The sequence below is a fragment of the Pezoporus flaviventris genome, unplaced genomic scaffold, assembly GCF_033815535.1.
Source record: "Pezoporus flaviventris isolate CSIRO_AGI_PZ_B2104156 unplaced genomic scaffold, CSIRO_AGI_Pfla_v1 ptg000035l, whole genome shotgun sequence".
In the NCBI taxonomy this organism is placed as follows: Eukaryota; Metazoa; Chordata; class Aves; order Psittaciformes; family Psittacidae; genus Pezoporus; species Pezoporus flaviventris.
The window spans coordinates 4891227-4909175 of NW_026892583.1; the positions used below are offsets into that span (position 1 = coordinate 4891227).

Genomic DNA, 17949 nt, shown 5'->3' on the forward strand with positions numbered 1-17949 from the left:
TCACTGTCCTGGGTTCAGCAGTAGCAGTCATTTTTCTCCTTGGTAGCTGGTGCAGTGCAGTGTTTTGACTTTCGGCTCGGGAACAGAGCTGATAACAGTGATGTTTTGGTTTGGCCAAGGACTTTGTGAGCCTCATGCTCTGCCAGGGAGGAGGGGAAGCCAGGAGGAAGCAGAGACAGGACACCTGACCCAAGCTACCCAAAGAGGTATTCCATACCACAGCACGTCATGACCAGGATGTAACTGAGAGTTACCCGGAAGGGCGGGGAGACTGCAGGGTTGGAGGAGGTATCGGTCGGTGCTTGGTCGGGTTTGGGGGGGGCGAGTTATCGGTCGGCTGGTGGTGAGGTGTTGTATTCTCTTCCCTTGCTATTTCCTTTATCATTGTTATTATTGGTGGTAGCAGTAGTGATTTGTGTTGTACCTTAGTTACTAAACTGTTCTTATCTCAACCTGTGGGATTTGCATTCTTTCGATTCTCCTCTCCATCCCTCCGGGAGTAGGGGGAGGGAAAGAATGGGGGGGAGTGAGTGAATGAGCTGCCTGACTGGGTTTAAACCACGACAATCACTTGGCTTGAGACTTTTTCCCTCCCAGCTTTTTCCTTCGTTTTGCCATTCTCTAGGGTACTGACAATGAACCACATGTAGAGAGTACATGTAGGGCACACTGCTTGGGTGCTCACAATGGTACATTGTACTGGAATGCCCAGTCCACAAGCTTGAGGGTTAAATTCAGCATCCTTTTCCCCCATCTCCAACTACCCTGCAGTATTTCTTGAGAAAAGGTAACTGTTTCAATCACTTTTGCTTTCTGCAATACTGCCACTGCAGTTTTTGGTCTTTAAGACTCAGTTTGTCACTGCTTGGTAAGACTCTATAACCATGTGTGGCAGCAGGAAGAACGGGTGTTCCAGGGACCCTTCTGAACTAGACATCCACGTAGGCTGAACTACAAAAATGTGTGTGAGCGCGGGACAAAACAGCACCCTTTAGTCCGAACTTGCCAGATGACCTAAGAAAATGATCACTTTTAATTGTCTTCAACAGCAGTACTATGCAGTGAACTATATTTAACAGCTTTGTAGTAACTGACGAGTAAAATGCTGTAATCAAATAGCAGGAGGAATACACAGCATGCCAAACACCCCGAAACATACAGATACCTAGTTCACCATTCCAGCTTAAAACAAACTCAGTTCATTCAATATGCTTTCTGCCACTAGCAAATATGTTGAGGTATTGCAGGAAAGTGACTTTCTGCCATCAATCCCTAAGACAAGCACACAACATGCAGTTGTAGTGAAAAGCTGCTCAGACTGAAACTTCGAAGAACAAACCTTCAACATACACGTCCATTTTACTCATTTCAACATAAGCATTTCCCAGTGTTGATCACAAAACTACCTCCACTTCCTTCAAATAATTCCCTATCTTTATCTTTTTAGCAGTGATTCCTTCTTCAAACCAAGAAATCAGAACAGCCATTGCATGAATTCTTCCTAATTCCTTGATTAATATCACAGAATCCCAGTTCTTCTATGATGCACAGTACAAAGAATCAATCTGTTTAACTATTTACAGAAACTGAACTGGGTATGATCTAGCAGTTCATCCACTTCACTGCTGCATTAAATCTTCCTCAACTTTTGAGCCTGACACAAGCTTCGGAAGCACTACATTTGTCACAACTTGTGATGCCATTTGGTATTTCTTTTGAAGACTAAATGACTTTAAATCTATTTTTATATTATCAGTTTTTAAAAAAGCAATAATTTAATCTTCCAAAAGAATTGCATGCATCAGTACATATTACATTTTTTCAATGTTTTTACCTTACCAATTCTTTTTTTCTCCATTTTGGATTACAAATTGATGCAACTGTCCAGCAGCTTGAAAATCAAGACTGCACACAAAGAAGTCATTTCTACTCCCACTAAAAAAATAAGGGGAAAACAAGTGAACTGTAGAGAATGATGTCCCAAAACGATCAACTGTATTGAATTCAACCATTGTAGTTCAAGTTCTGTGTAATTACACCTTACACTTGCTTCTGTTTTCTTGTGAAGGGCTGCACACCTACTCCAAAACACAAGACAACTGGTGAATACAGACATTTGATAAGGGTACAACTGTAACTGGAAGGTTACTAATATGATACCTGAAGGAATGTAGACACTCTAGAGCATTACAGTAAGCAGCACACATTTCCAGCCGTGTTTCCAGATGCACCCTCTGTGCTGTCTTCCCTAATCCTCTCATTCACACAGCTACATGCATAAAAAATGCAAAGACACCGATTTACATAAAATTATCTCACTCCATTTTATTTAAGATTTTCTTCTCCAGTTAGTAAAAGAAAGATGTGTCTCTCTTTATACATATGTACAAGTTCAGTTATAAAAATAGACAGCACATTCAAAGAGAAAAAAAGGCTTGGCATTTGTCTGATTCCCTCTAAATATCATATATACATGTGAGTAAGAGGGGAAGGGGGAAGTCTTCATGAGTTAATTAAACATCACCTCCCCCTCAATTATCCCCTGCAAATCTGTTTAAAAATCAATCTAAGCTCAGTTCTGCTATTTTCAGGTGTGCAAATTAGAGGCAGAGCCAACAGGAAGCACTTGCTCCACACTGCAGGACGCCAGGCAAAGGATTTGGGATCGGAAAAAAATTATAATAATAAAAATAATAATGAAAACAAAAAAAAGTAATCTTCCACTGTCACAGCCCAGACCTGCAACTGAACTTGCTTCTCTCTTAAGGGATGAAAGTGCCCTGGCAGAACAGCCTTTTCATTCAACGTGTCAGACAGAAGAACTGCCCCACACCTAAATCTCAGTGCAATGCAGACAACACTTACAGCAAAGCAGGGGGCTACAGGAGGAGCTGTGCACTGAGAATGGAGAAGGAGCAACCATAGACTGAGAACACAGATGGGCACTGGCAGCGCTGCCTTCTGTCAGCCTCATGGAACACAGCTACCGGTACCCGCACACTGTGGTGAACTCAACCGAGCTAGTACGTGTGATGATCACAAAGACAAAGGGAAAACACACTGGAGGAATAGTCAGGATGGCTGGGAAAAGAGACTTTTTCACAGGATTTGGCTGGAAGGGGGAATGGCACAGTTCTCTATCTCTTTTTGTTGCTCCCCATGCAGCACTGCAAGCCGCAGGACCGCACTCTGCTATGGCTCGGTGAGAAGAGCAGCAGTAAAGTCTTCCTCGGCACTTCAGCTCTCCATCTTCTTGATATTTGTCCAAATAACAGAATCTTAGTTTGTTTCTAAGCTTTCAAGAGTTCTGCACACCTCAAAAGTGAGAGGAATCATTTTAAACACAAGCGTTTGTGCTGATAACTCTGAAATGTAAACCAAACCACTGGCGGCTTCTACTCTGTGAAGCAGAGGCAGTGCTGCTGCTCTCACCAGGCCTCTCAGTCTCCTCTGTATTCTGCAGTTCTGAGCCTTCTCCTGACAAATGGTACTGAAGAGAGACCACTCCCTGCAAACCCCCTGAGACACCTTCCATTGCATTTCGAACTTTCAAAGAACCCAGAGGCCCATGCTAGAAGAATACAAGATTTTTTTAATCACACATCATCTTCAGCTTAGTCCCCAGTTACCCCTGCATGTACACACTGACCAGCTGCCAGCATGGAATCATCTTGCAACTCTACAGGATATTCCTGGGGTTCAGATAACCGATTTCGTAAGATAAAATGAACGCTGGGTTCCACCTCAAGCTACAAGAGAGAAAGTACACTGGTGTGACTTCAAGCACACACACAGCTGCAGGATATTGCATGGATAAGCCACATGCTTTCTTGGGAATCTGTGCCAGATGCATCAATAAAACACAAACTGACACTCTCCCAGTTACCCCAGACTCCTCTCCCTCCTTTCTGCAGTGTCTGCAAAGACAGTTTTTTGGAATACAAATAATCAAAGTGCTCACATAAACCACCCACTCCAATTGTGCTTTGATTTTCTTCTCACACATGTGCTGGACAGCAACAAGGCATTTGTCTGGATGCCTTCAACTGGCAGGGTGGTCTACTCTGAAAGCCAACACAGTTCAGACAAGCTTTGGGGGTTCAGTATTAACTACCGACCACCTGAGGTGTGGGCACCTTTGCTTTGCTTCCGAATTGGAGTTTCTGATATGAGACTGCTGGTCAGGTTTAAGCTTTTGGGGGTCCCACAGACACTGTTTCCTTTGCTCAAAGGGGAACTCAAAGGAGAAGAGGCGCTTGAAGGTCCGAAATCTGCAAGTCCAGAAGGCCGAATAATTGCTGTTTGCAGAGGGCTATTTGCAGACATGCCTAGCAATGGAAAAGAGAATCAAATTCCATGTGAGCATACATTCCACTTATGATTCTCCCAACAACAAACAATATACTACCTGTCAGCCCTAAGACCATCATGCATACATGATTTATGAGAGTTTAATGAAGAGGTAAGTCCCTAAGATATAAACCATCTTGTAGTCATACCCTGGGCCACCTGCAGCTGGTGTGAAGCTGAAACTCCACCACCATGAGGCGATGGAACCTGATGCTGTAACTTCAATGTAACAGCAGTGCAGGAAAGCCACAGCCATACCCATGGGATAAACATCACTATCCAATTTGTCTGGAAGAAAAACATTTGGTATGAGACAATTCAAGGGGCAGACAAAACTTCTGCAGGACTAGCCTCTCAAGGTCATCTGTGGTGAAACTGGCTATCCACTCACACCATTGCCATGTCACTTGTGTATTGCCTGGATCTCAGAATATAATGGACAGGCAATACCAACAATACAATGTTTTTTATCTATGTTTTGACAGGCTGTAAACAACAATCACCCCAAGTCATGTGGTTGGTTCTGCTGCCTCCCCTTCCCCACATACCTTTCGAGACACTGTACCCGTATGCTGCGTACGCAGCTGCCGAGGCTGCTGCTGCTCCTGCTTTGGCTCCTGCCATTGCAGCTGCGCTTCCAGCTATTGACTTCCGGCTTCTGCCTTTCCCTGTGCCGCCTTTTGAGCCGCCGCTTGTACCTTTAGGACGACCCCGGCTTCGATTTGACTGGCCTCTTCCAGTGAGAGGAGCATCTTGCATTGAAACACCTTAACAAGAAAAGAATGTTATAACAGTAACTGCTGTAGTATTTCAGGTGACTCACAAGTGAACACAGCATCATAACTACCTGCCATTGACATTAGTACTGCTCCTATCAACTGATACTTTTCATTTACATCAACAGGAACACTGTTAGCAAGCAGTGATTGCGTGAAAAGAAAGTATGTTTACATACTTCACTTCGTATGTATTCAAAACTTCACTCTTCATTAACCACATTCTCACAAATTCCAAGTACTTATCATTATTATGAATCCAATCCACAAATAGGTGGAGAGTTCTGGGTTCTACTTCAGGATGAAGCATTTTCTTACTTGAAGACAGATAGGAAGTTTCTTCCATTTGCTACCTCTACAGAAACTTGCCAAAACCTATGGCTCTACTCATGTCAGTGTAGAAAACTATGGTAGTTAAAAACATCCACCATTATTTAAAATTACAGCTGCTCCAATCACCCACTGGAAATAGAGAACCAATTATTAGCTCAGCAGCAAATTCAACAAAAAGCTTAAAGATTAATAGTTCTGTGGCTATCTGTAATTTGGTAGTATGAACATAATGGAAAGAGAGCCCTCCGTAACATGGGAACAAAGGACAACACTTTTAAGAGTAACTGACACAGAAGAGAGGAAAGCCTGGTGAATGAGACTATAAACACATTTCCTATCTAATCAGAAGTAATTTCTCAATAAAGAGGCAATTTTTTTCCCCCATTCTTGTCAACCATGCGTATACTCTGGTTAAAACACAGAAAATGTTATCACCTAGCCATGCTAAGTCAAGACAAGAGTACTGACCATTCACGGTATCTGAAACTGAGCCAGTAATGGAAGCAGGAGAGTTTGTTGCCCTTGATTGAGGTGCTGAAGAAGCTGGATCATCCACAATCACAAGCATATCACTACTGCTCTCATCGGGAGGGATAGAGCCCATATGTAATTCACTGCTGATGGATATCTAAATATGACAGAGGACAAAGCTGTTAGCTTCTCAGGTTAGGAAAGGGCATGGTACAGTAATAAGATGATTTTTAAAAGACATACAATCACAAGTAATTAACTGGTACTTCTGTTCTCTCTCATTTTCTCTATGTGAGGCTATATAATCTGCCTAATCACACCACACCCTCTATTTACATGCTGAGCAGCAGTAAAGACCTCCAGGAGCTACATCATTCCAATTCATGAAAGTACATGTTAAGAAGCAGGAGACTAATGGGCTCATCAGAGGTTTAAGGAAATTGCTGTTCAACTGTGTACCTGTTCAACTGTGTACCTTCAACTGCAAGAGAGAAAGCAACAGGATTCTTAACCTACATTACTGCTAAACAAAAAAACCTTGGTCAATAAGAGAACAATACAACTTAGGAGTCTTAATCAACATGGTATAGAAGAAAATGTATTTGCTGCCTAAGCCAGTTTGCAATTCTTTACAAAAAGGTGAAGTAAAATGTGTGCCACTGAGAATTTACAATTGAAATTATAGAGGGGAAAAAAAAACCCACAGTAATTCAGAATCAGAAGCAAAGAAGGCAGCAGAGGAGACGTAGATGAGACTAGCAAGGAGTACTTGCAAAGAAGCTGAACGTCAAGCAGCTATTTGAGAGATACTGTTCAGGAGCAGACAGACACTGTTCTTGCTATGGAAGGTGCTGGTATGGGAGAAAGCACATGGCTATAAATGTAAGCATGACAAAGACAGGAAAAAAGGGAGAAAAAAGTAGGAAGTTTCCAGGACTGCAGACGGGAATGGAAAAATTTCAGTGGCTGAAAGGAAGGAGTCAGGGAATGAACTCATTGGAAGAAAAGAGGGGCAGAGAGTGAATGAAGAGGGGAATAATAGAATGTCCAATAACATGAGGTGCTGTAAGACAGCTAGTTACTAGCAGCTGTTATGTTTTCAGTATATTTCTTTCATTTCCATGGCTCACCTTTAACACATTTCACTTCCTCATATACTCAAAGTTCTACACTGGCTAAAATAACAGAAAGTGAGAATCCTACAGGATGTAAGGCCACAACTGAGACAGAATATGTTTAAAGCAGCAGTGAGTCTTACCTCACTGAAAGGGCTGGGCATGGCAGAGTCTACACTAATGAAGGAGTCATCCCCATCAGCAGACAGGTTGGAGTTATCAGCTGAGGGAACAAATGGGATCACAAGGTTCATGCCCTCTTTCTTTCTTTTCCCATCTAATTCATCTTCCTTCTTCTTCTGAAATAAGTAAAGCAATACCAGGAATGAAAAAGACAGTAAAACAGAAGAAAGAGAATAAGCAACCCAAAATCTCAACATCTAATGCAGTATTATAACTGAAGGAATGCCATGTCCAGAAATTCCCAAAACAAGTTTCTGAAGATCACAGTAACAGATGCCATAAAGGCTCCTTCTTTAGATTTAAGTAGGGGGTATTTTTCTGTCATTCCCTGCCCCCTTTCCTGTAATAGCTGGAATGATAGAGAATTACTATTAGAGAATTACTTTGATTTCCATTACCTTTTGGAGTGAGCTTGAAATTCTTTACCATTACACAACCAATTCTAATGATCTTTTTAAAACAAACTGATCTTCCTTTTTTCCACAGAAGCCACATGGCTATATGGGTTTTATCTGTGTTTGGTGCTTCATGTGGTGATTTTTGTCCTTGCAGAACAAAATCTGGATTAAGTCACCAATGATCAGTTGATCGCTTTGTTTTTTCGTGCATGAGTCCTCAAATTGTTTGTAAACTACTGGTAATCACTAGTGTTGGTTGGGTATGCAGTACTTCCTTAGTTTTCAAGTTGCTAATGATTAAAATACAGATAACTATGCATTATGTGTTCTATAATATCCCTCTTCTGTGGAAGGAAGTGCCACAGATTGATGTTCAGTGGTGAAGGGAAGAAAGCTTTCCTCTAATATTAGGCTGCCTTTGCATAAAATGTTTCCAAACCACGTAACAGTGAGTCTGTAGCTCTTCTGGCTCTATCACTGACACAGGCAACCTCTTCACATCAAAGTACCTTTTCAGCATATTTTTCCCTTTTACGTTTACGTTCCTTCACACGATTTGTTTCCTCTTGCTGTCGCTTCTCTTCTTGGCGCTGACGCACTGTCAGAAAAGAAATACAAAGTTGTCCACCACCATAAAGATATTTCATATCCTTTTGTGAATATTACAAGAAATTCCAGTTCTAACAGACCTGTGAATTAAAGTCAGCTGTATTAAAACTAAAACACATTGAAAACAATACTGTATTAAAACTATTTGCATACAGATTACTAAAAAGTCTTACAGTGAAATCCTTCTTTCAAGCAACATAAAAGCATATACACAGCTTCAAAGGTATGATAAAATACAGCATTTTTACTAGTACTATTCTTGTCATGACCTACATAATTCTTGTTAAAGCTCTGTCATTCAGGAACAATGTAATGATCCTGAATGTGTGCCAATAAAAACTTTATCACATCATGTCTCTCTTGCACAACTTCATCTTTCAGCTCAGCAGTGATATGAAACCAGCTTGTACTAACAAGAGTTGGCAATACAAGAAGAGCCAGGAAACAGAAGTTGTTATCAGCAATACATGTGTTTGTAGAGATAAAAACACAGATTTCATAAGCTAATGAAGTGGAAGATGGGGAAAATGCTGCAACATGAATTTCACATACATTTCTTTTCTAGTTCCTCGTCATCCAGCAGAAGGCTGACCACTTCTTTTGGCTTCAAGGTGTCAGGTTTGAAATTGCCACCTGAAATCACCATTCGCTGGATCTAGAAGGGAAAAAAAGGAAGGAAAAAAAAGGAAAAATTACTCAAAAGAGCCATGAACCATTCTCACTACCCTTCACTGAAAGCCAGCCAAAAAAAGATGCCAGGATATCTGTGTAAGTCAGAATTGACTCAAATTCCCTTTTATACCAAAGTTAGCAGCAAAATTTCAGGGAAGATTTATTAGAAGTATAATTAAGAGTATAAAATACGAGAAACAACCAAGCTAGAAAGCAGAAAAATGACATCCCTTGTGCAAAGTTTCACATCATCTAAAGCACGATGTACTAAATAACAAATTGTAACAGTATTAATATACTGACCAAAAAGGAAAAAAAAAACCCGCAATATTCCTGTCAGGTCTACATTACCAGTTCAATTTTTCAAGTAATCTGCACAGGGGATCATGCAGATCACGTTCTTAAAGGGTACAACATTTTTAGTCAGCTTGACTGAGAGCTAAATCTCATATTGGGTAGTGTCTCAGTTTAAGGAATTCATTCAACCTCTATTACTGCAATGACATATATAAAGAAACCCCAAAGAGCTGTAACTTAACAAAGGAGAACAAGCTTTAGTGTAAGCAAATTGTGATGATTTGAATCACCAGCCAAACAAACTATGCTTTTTTTTGCAGGTTGGTGTCAGGTGACTCTAGTGCAGTATGCTAGGGAAAACGGGTAATTCCCAACAAGGGAAATGTGAATGCATTCAGCTGGAGATGCTTCAGTTGCTGCAGCACCGTAACCAGAATTTAATTAAAGACAAAAGCTAAAAGAAACCTCATGTAGACAAAACATCTTCATGCTGTATACAATATACCTGCTGCTACCAAAGAAAGAAAATCCGCTTCAATTTTTCTTGCCAATAAAGATTCACAAGGTTTCAGGTTTCTAATACTGCTTGATGCTGCAAGACACTGAGCTCTTCTGGCAACCCTCCCACCTCAAATGATTTTCACTTGATTACCTTCCAAATTTCTTTAAAAAATCATCTGGGATGTTAAACATGAGAGGAATCAGTAGCCCTGACACAGCAAAGACAGACACTCTAGTCTTAAAGAAGCCCATGTTGTTTCATTGCATCATAAGAAATAGCTTCATGAAGTCATACTGTGAATGACTAACTTCTTCCTAGTTCATATAATGCAGCCGCAGTGCTGCTGTGTTAGGGACATAGATTTGTTTATGTGAACAAAAACTTCTGGCTTCTCTTCTGTCTCCCTACAGGTACTTTTTCTGTTTCTTTACTCATTTTGATACCATTTCTGCACCCTCCTCCAGACAATTTCTTATTCCTACCTCACTCTTTTCCTTAGCCCTTTGTAAGATGCGCTCCTCAATGGTGCCTTTACATATCAACCTGTACACAGTGACTTGTTTGGTCTGACCCAGCCTGTGTGCCCGGTCCATGGCTTGCTGGTCTACTGTTGGGTTCCAATCGCTGTCATAGAAAATCACCTGCAAAACAACACCAGAACAGAAAGGACTAAATAAACCTACACATTTACAGCACCCTAAATAAATGAAAATCCAATATCCTGATAAAATATACGTCTCACAGAATTATCCCCCCTCTGCAGGCTGTAATAACCGAGCTTTGCCCACGCCTATAAAGTTTTTTCCATTGCATTTCAGATAAATTCAAACTGTAAATGTTTCAACTTCCACAGAATGTCTTAAATATGTTCTTCAACAAATCTGCTTCAGAGGCACAAAATTCCTATATTTGCCACCACATTAAATCACTGTCATGTAATTAATTATAGGCTTGCCGCACCATGAACCTATTTTAATGTTATTTACCTTAAAGAAAAAAAAAGCCCATCAAATTAAAATTTCACACAAAAGTAATACTCCGATTTATTTTTCTTTCAAACCTGGATAAAGTCTAGTCTAGCACTTCTGGTGCTTTTACTATGACAACCTGAAATGCCGCATTGCATCCACACTGCCCTGTCCTTCCAACAGTACTTTATACACAGGAAGCACACAACCCAAAACCATTTAAAAATAAATTTGGACAGCAAAGTATTGAGAAAGCTACAAAAACACAGAACTCGTGTTTTTGTAACAGCAATGCTCGTGTGAGGAGCCTGCAGGAGTATGCCTGTGCGTCCATCTGTTTATTTCCTCTCTCGAAGCAACTTCAATTGAGACAACTTTTCAGGTCTGAAAATGCTACAGATACTTGCTTTCTTCTTATTTCTTGTAAGTGACAGGAAGATAAGATGGGGTATTTTTTTAAAAAGAATTATGTAGTATTTTTGATTCAGAGTTCTTTGGCTTTGTGGGGCTAAGGACTACAGGCTGTCCTGGGGTCAAATCTGCATGCACACAAGGTATTGGGTTAGAAGCACAAGAATAGCTGTTACTGCAAAAATGAATGGGTCATGTAAGTCAATATTCCTTCCCTAGTGATTAGTGACAGCTGCTCCAGAGCGCAAATTCTTGTAATTCATCTAAATCAGTATGCCCTTACACCTCGGGTGAGTAAGGGGGAGGAGAAATTTATCCTTCCCAAGTAGCTGATATTCAACTACAAAATACACTGTACTTTTAGAAGCATTGCTTCATCTTCTGTGCACGGGAAAAAGCAAAACCAACACTTGTCCTACTGATTTCTCTGCAGCTGAACCTTAGAGCAAACAGTCACACATGAAACAGCATTCACTGCATGAAAATGTCAAGTGCATCTGCAGACCCCTTCAATCATCCCTCCTTTCTAGACTCTGGTACTAAAGCATGTGTGGAGAAGTGATATGCTTCCAAATACAACCCAAAACTGTGTTATCATGTGTCCAGTATTCTACAACTTTATCATCAAGGTAATACTATATTGTAATTATGATCAAAGTAAGCAAGGTTATGCAATTTCATGATGTGGATGGCTGCACTGAAAACACTGAGCAGCGCGGCTAAGAGTGCTGACTTTCATACAGAAAGACCAATTTTCCTACATAAAAAGTGAGGCTGGGAGGCAGGACATGAGCAGCTTGGGAGGAATGGTGGTTGTAGGCATATGAGGCAGGAAAAGCAAAGAAATATTTATACCGAAAACTACATACTATATATATAAATACTGGAGTATTTTGTACAGTTCTGGTGTCCTCAACATAAAAAGGACATGGAACTGCTGGAATAAGTCCATCCTCGTGGCCTCCTCTGATCAGGGGACTGGAGCACCTCCTGTATGAAGACAGGCTGAGAAAGTTGGGGCTGTTCAGCCTGGAGAAGAGAAGGCTGCGTGGAGACCTCATAGCAGCCTTCCAGTATCTGAAGAGGGCCTATAGGGGTGCTGGGGAGGGACTCTTCATTAGGGACTGTAGTGACAGGACAAGAGGTAATGGGTTAAAACTTAAACAGGGGAAGTTTAGATTGGATATAAGGAGGAAGTTCTTTACTGTAAGGGTGGTGAAGCACTCACTGTAAGGCCCAGGGCCCAGGGAAGCTGTGAATGCTCCATCGCTGGCAGTGTTCAAGGCCAGGCTGGACAGAGCCTTGGGTGACATGGTTTAGTGTAAGGTGTCCCTGCCCATGGCAGGGGGGTTGGAATTGGATGATCTTAAGGTCCTTTCCAATCTTAACTATTCTATGATTCTATGATCTTTTAATTCTGTATTACTTTACCAAACTTCACTTACTGTATCTGCAGCTGTAAGGTTAATGCCCAAGCCTCCAGCTCTTGTGCTTAACAGGAACACAAAAATATCATTCCTATAGAGGAAAAAGATTTATATTGTGAGTGATAAACAAGAAATAACCACAGAAGTAAATTTTTTTGGCCCATACAAAGTGAACAGGGCTATTTCTATTACTTGAACACTTTGGAACATTATGTGCTGTTCATTCATGGTCAAGTAAAAAAAAACATATGAATGAGAGAAGTTAATCTACAAATCAGGACTGTTGGAACAGGCAAACATTCAATTTGCAATAGCATCCTATTAATCTCTATCAAAACAAAACAGGGCATGTTTATCTTGCCTGAAACGGAAATTCAGATTTCGTATGGACAAAGAACAATTCATTGTTTCACAGAACTGATCACTGTTGAAAAAATCTCGCCTGAACAATGCTCAATTGATAAAGAAAGATAAATAAATGTTGAAACTGTGTAGATGCAAGTTTTGTTCTAAATAGGGTGCTTTGAACAGAACAAACCAGAAGAGAGGTCTCTATGAAGGATGACCAAGTACTATTGAAAATTCAAGTGGTAACAGTGAAATCAGGATTTTCACAAAGGTTATGAACCTCACAAGTGCTACTGGGGGGTCAGCAGTATTTAAAATTGTTAACCATAACCAGAACAACCAAATGGATCTGTGAACAGGTTGACACTAACAAAGCAGATGATACTAGTAAGAAGTCCAAATAGGCTGACATACTATACTTCAGCAGTGACAGAGCAAGGCCCTCTGCTTAAGAGAAGACACTGCAATGCCATGTCCTTTTGGTACGTCCATATACATACCGCATACATACTGTCCATATGCATATGGGAATCCAAAATCTAAAAGTACAAAACTCCACCCTGACCTATGGACAGCTGGGAGGAATTGAAGCTGAGCTGTCAATCTCTAGACCTCATCTCGCACATTCAAAGCCAAAGGAGCCAGCAGGTGCCTGCTCACAGTGTAGGTAATCCTTGGCCAGGAAAACTTTTCAATCTCGTAACAACAGTGGAACGTGCAATAGAGGCAGTCACCTGTGAAATCCTTCTGGAAATGCCATATGGCAAGGAAAGAAAGTGGATAGTGCTATAGACTAGGGGAACAAATTATCATTCCATAGCTACGTATTTTCTGCACCTTGCTAGGATATCCTGCAGGACAGTTTAATCTCAGTCAGGCTTTTTTTCCTGGAAATATTTCTCATCAGTAAATCATGTATAAGAGGAACTCAACTACCATTTTAATAGGAATCCTTGTTTAGACTGGCTGACCTGTATTTCAAAGGGATTTCCGGCTGAAATGATTATTTTTCTTCATTTGTTCTATTCATTAATAAAAACGCATTCTGTTCATTAATAAAAACAAACTTCTTCACTTATTTTGGTTAAAGGACCTTACAGGAAGAAGTGTCAGGATTCCAGGAGGAACCCGTTTCTCACATCTGGAAACCAGCAGAAAAATACTGCATGGTCCTCTCGCTTCAGGTATTTGGCACACATTCTTTCCAAGTTTTACTGCTCTGAGGAGTTCACTAGAAGACTCATCATTGCAACACAGTCCTTCAGATCTTTAAGCCTGAAAGGCTGTATATAGCTTCCCTCCTACCTTCTGCTATGATACCTTGGGACCACTAACACAAGGACTATTCTCTAGTCTAAAATGTTGCTTTCACCCTGCAATAAAAAACCATCTATGAACCTAACTCCTCTGAAAAACAGAAGTTCTTAAAAGCTCACATCAACATCCAGGGAGGATAACCCTACTTTGAACTACCATACCAAAGTGACATCCTGTCAAGCCACATCCCATGATTAAATGAAAACTTAATAACCATAAATTCAATCATTATAAATAATGTGCCCTAGTGGAGACAAAGTTATACTAAACTATATTAACTTCTAACAACATGATTACACACTTTCCTTTCTTGATGTGCCCATAAATGGATTGCAAGCATCCATTTTGGCTTACTAAATGAAAAGGTTTATAGCATATTTTACTGTCTAATAAAATCCCCATTTTATCACTTATATACTAGTTTAAGGTTTCTTAATAAAACATGCTTGAATGGTTTGTTTTGCAGCAAAATAGGTCATTTTCAAAGCTCTAGCATATGTGAGATTTTCAATCTCATCTTCACAGTGTCAACTGTCAGGGTATATAATAACCAAAGAACATCTGCCTTTCTCCTGAGCTTCTTTACAAGCAATAGCATATTTGGAATGGCAAGAAGCACAGTAAGTGGGTACACTAAAACTGCTTCCAATACTGTTTCACTGATGACAAAATCCTAAACATCAGTACCACTGACTACTGGTCAGCAAATCTCTTAGAAACTGCTTCACATGAGAGGCCCGTTTGATATCAGGAAAGATAATTTAAGTGCATATTTCATCTATTTCCATTACATCTAATACCAGCTCTCTATGTACACACAATTTAGCACACACTGTACAATACATTACCTGTTCTGAAAATCTGCTACCATATCCCTTCGTTCAGAAATCTTTGAAGAACCATCCAATCTCATGTAAGTATGTTTCCTATAAACCATGTATTCCTGTGAAGGGGACACAGCAGATAAATAGAGTTGTTCTTGAAACTACTCAATCTTCCAGAAAAACCCAATAACACCAGAACTGCTAATTGAAAAAAAAAAAAAAAAAATCCCCTAAATTTCAGCAACATCAAATATTCATGCAGAATATGATCTGACCCCTTATCACATGAACATAATGAGACTCTCGCTGAAATTATGGACAATTTCATATAGGAGAAAGCCAACACATTGAGAAAAAACAAGCATAAGCTTAAAAAATATGAAATACACATCTGCATGAAATAACACTACTTTATCCCTATCTGTTGAAAGAAGGTAATTTTACTCTTTGTATTTATATGTGCCATTTTCTAATGGCTGAATTAAGTTGCAGTTCTTCAGCTGAAGGGAAATCAAATAAAGATGGGTTTATAAGTCTGTAAACAAGGTTTGTGATCTCTGCCCTGCATAGATTAGGTTAGTATGATACCACAACACTTACAGTGACACAGTTAAAAGAAATAGGACATATTCTGTCCTTTCATATTCAAGTAGGCAGATGAGATGTATTTTGATCTCTTGGGTCATATAGCTTTGCCCTGGGTTCAGCAGTAGCAGTCATTTTTCTCCTTCTTAGCAGCTGGTGCAGTGCTACTGTATCTACTGCTACATAACTTCTGGAAGGATTTTATTACAAACTGAGTCCTTACTTGATTTTTAGCTTGCTTAACTCCAGCTTCTGCTACACGGGTGGGGAGGAAGAGAAACTTGCTAGGGGGCTTATCCAACAAATAAAGTTGAACATTTAGGAAGTCAAATAGCAAAATGGTGTGCTCCCAAGCCTTTAAATGGAATGCTAACAGAAAACACTGATTCCTTTTTCAGACCCAACCAAAACCTCAAACTTTGCTGTCTTCCACAAAAGCCCAGAGAAATAAAAGTATTTCTTTCTAACCACTGTAAGTATCACCAATAGGAAACCAAATTAATAGTTCTCCTACAAATGTCTTTTCAGACCAGCCCTTTAGTGGTATGGCTGCTAATCGAATACTCGGGTTTTTTTTCCTTTCTGAGGCAGACTGGCTGTATTTAAATAACAAGTAATGCCTTAATTCCTAATTTCCTTCCTATTGTATAAGCCAGAGAACTTCTATCAAACTTTCGCACAGGATTAAGATGATAGAGGAAAACAGTAAAAGTCTGTGAAATTACAAGCAACATAAACAACATACAGTTATTGACTGTTCTCCCTCTTCCTTCCAATGAAAGGGCACATGAGCATCATATGAAAACACAAGGAAGTGGTTTAAAACCAGCAAAAGAGGATAATTGAGCTATGCAACCCCTCTTGTACATTTTTCCCATAGCATCTGCTGCTGTACACGGCTGGAAGTGTAACACTAGACTGGACCTTAGATATAACTTTGTATGGCAGCTCTTATTTTTCCATATTAATGCATTTACTGTATATCCTTCAGTACAATTTTACGTCAGGTTTGCTGCACCCAAATGACAGTATTTTCTCCAAAACACTGTTGCTAAATTTGCATCTTCAGAATTTGTCTTCTGTAGGCTACAGCTCTCCTACCTCCAGCAAGTCAATCATCCGTGTCATCTGGGAGTAGATGAGAACTCTGTGTCCTTGAGATTTCAGCCGTGTCAACAGAAGATCAAGAGCATGAAGTTTTCCACTGTCAGTGATCAGACTCTCTTTGTCTAAAAGAAATGGATGAAAAGCAGGTAACTAATAAAGCCAGAACAGCTACATGCAACAAGCTAAGTTCTAAGTTTTCCCAGCACTTCACTGCATTATAATCCCTAAAGTAATGAGCTGTGATCAGAGAAACAGCAACACCTCTTCTGGCTGACACTTACAGTCACACTGCTAACAATAACTTCTGTTTGCTAAGATGGGAGTATATGAATATACCCACATGGCAAGATTTCATCACAGATTGATCTCCTCACTAGTACAGACTCAATCCTTTTTTGGACAGCCATTTCCCTCATCTAAGGATTCTGACCACATCAACAACCACAACACGCCTTGATAGTTGAAGAATTTTTTTCCACTTCTCATGTTAAAACACTGTCCTTTGGACATTCGCTGCTACCTGCTGCTGAGCTTTGTATTCACCCTCAACAGATCTAGTTTTGAGATCAAACCCCTCACTAACATAGAAAGTGAAGAACAGGAACAGTTCTCTAGGGTGGCGAGGCACTGGATTGGGTTGCCCAGGGAAGTTGTGAATGCTCCATCCCTGGCAGTGTTCAAAGCCAGGCTGGACAGAGCCCTGGGTGTGAGGTGCCCCTGCCCATGGCAGGGGGGTTGGAACTGTATGATCTTAAGGTCCTTTCCAACCCTAACGATTCTATGAATCTATGATTCACAGCACTGCCTTAACTCTTCTTTTTCCTCCTTGCCCTTTGCCTTTAAGAAAAAAATAAAAAATAAAGATTGCCATCTGGAAACATTTCTTAAGTCACTTCAGATTTTATACTTTATGTCCTCTCTGTTTCAGCACTGCTCATGAAGTATTTTTCAGGAAGGAGATCTTCCTGTTTGTACATTCTGTACATAAACTTCAGTAAACAATACCCTACCGCTGAAAGAGGATAAAGAGACATTTTCTTCCAAAAAATTATCAGTTGGAAAGGCCACTGATGATTCTTTATTCTTTGGGATGTCTGATTTTAGGTTTACAGCCAAAACGGAAAGTTGACAACTGCAGATGGTGCAGGCTAGTACAGAACCCAAATATTTTCAACATGTCTAGCAGGTAACACTTCCGCACACTTCTTGTTGCACAGAATGAATTAACTCACGGGCTGAAGAAAATCCAGCTTTCT

The 17949-nt window shown here is 40.2% G+C and overlaps 1 protein-coding gene across 1 annotated transcript in view; it reads right to left on the reverse strand.

The window, feature by feature from the left end:
- Positions 1-2299: 2299 nt before the first annotated feature.
- The window catches only part of INO80 (INO80 complex ATPase subunit), a 62659-nt gene continuing 47009 nt past the window's right edge, over positions 2300-17949 (reverse strand). The window contains exons 27-36 of the mRNA XM_061462297.1: positions 16688-16815; positions 15026-15120; positions 12531-12603; positions 10189-10347; positions 8788-8890; positions 8136-8224; positions 7189-7344; positions 5928-6087; positions 4899-5117; positions 2300-4328 (exon numbers count right to left, since the gene is read on the reverse strand). Of these exons, the coding sequence (XP_061318281.1) occupies positions 4111-4328; positions 4899-5117; positions 5928-6087; positions 7189-7344; positions 8136-8224; positions 8788-8890; positions 10189-10347; positions 12531-12603; positions 15026-15120; positions 16688-16815 (1400 nt within the window). The 3' untranslated portion in view covers positions 2300-4110. The remainder of the gene's footprint in view (positions 4329-4898; positions 5118-5927; positions 6088-7188; positions 7345-8135; positions 8225-8787; positions 8891-10188; positions 10348-12530; positions 12604-15025; positions 15121-16687; positions 16816-17949) is intronic.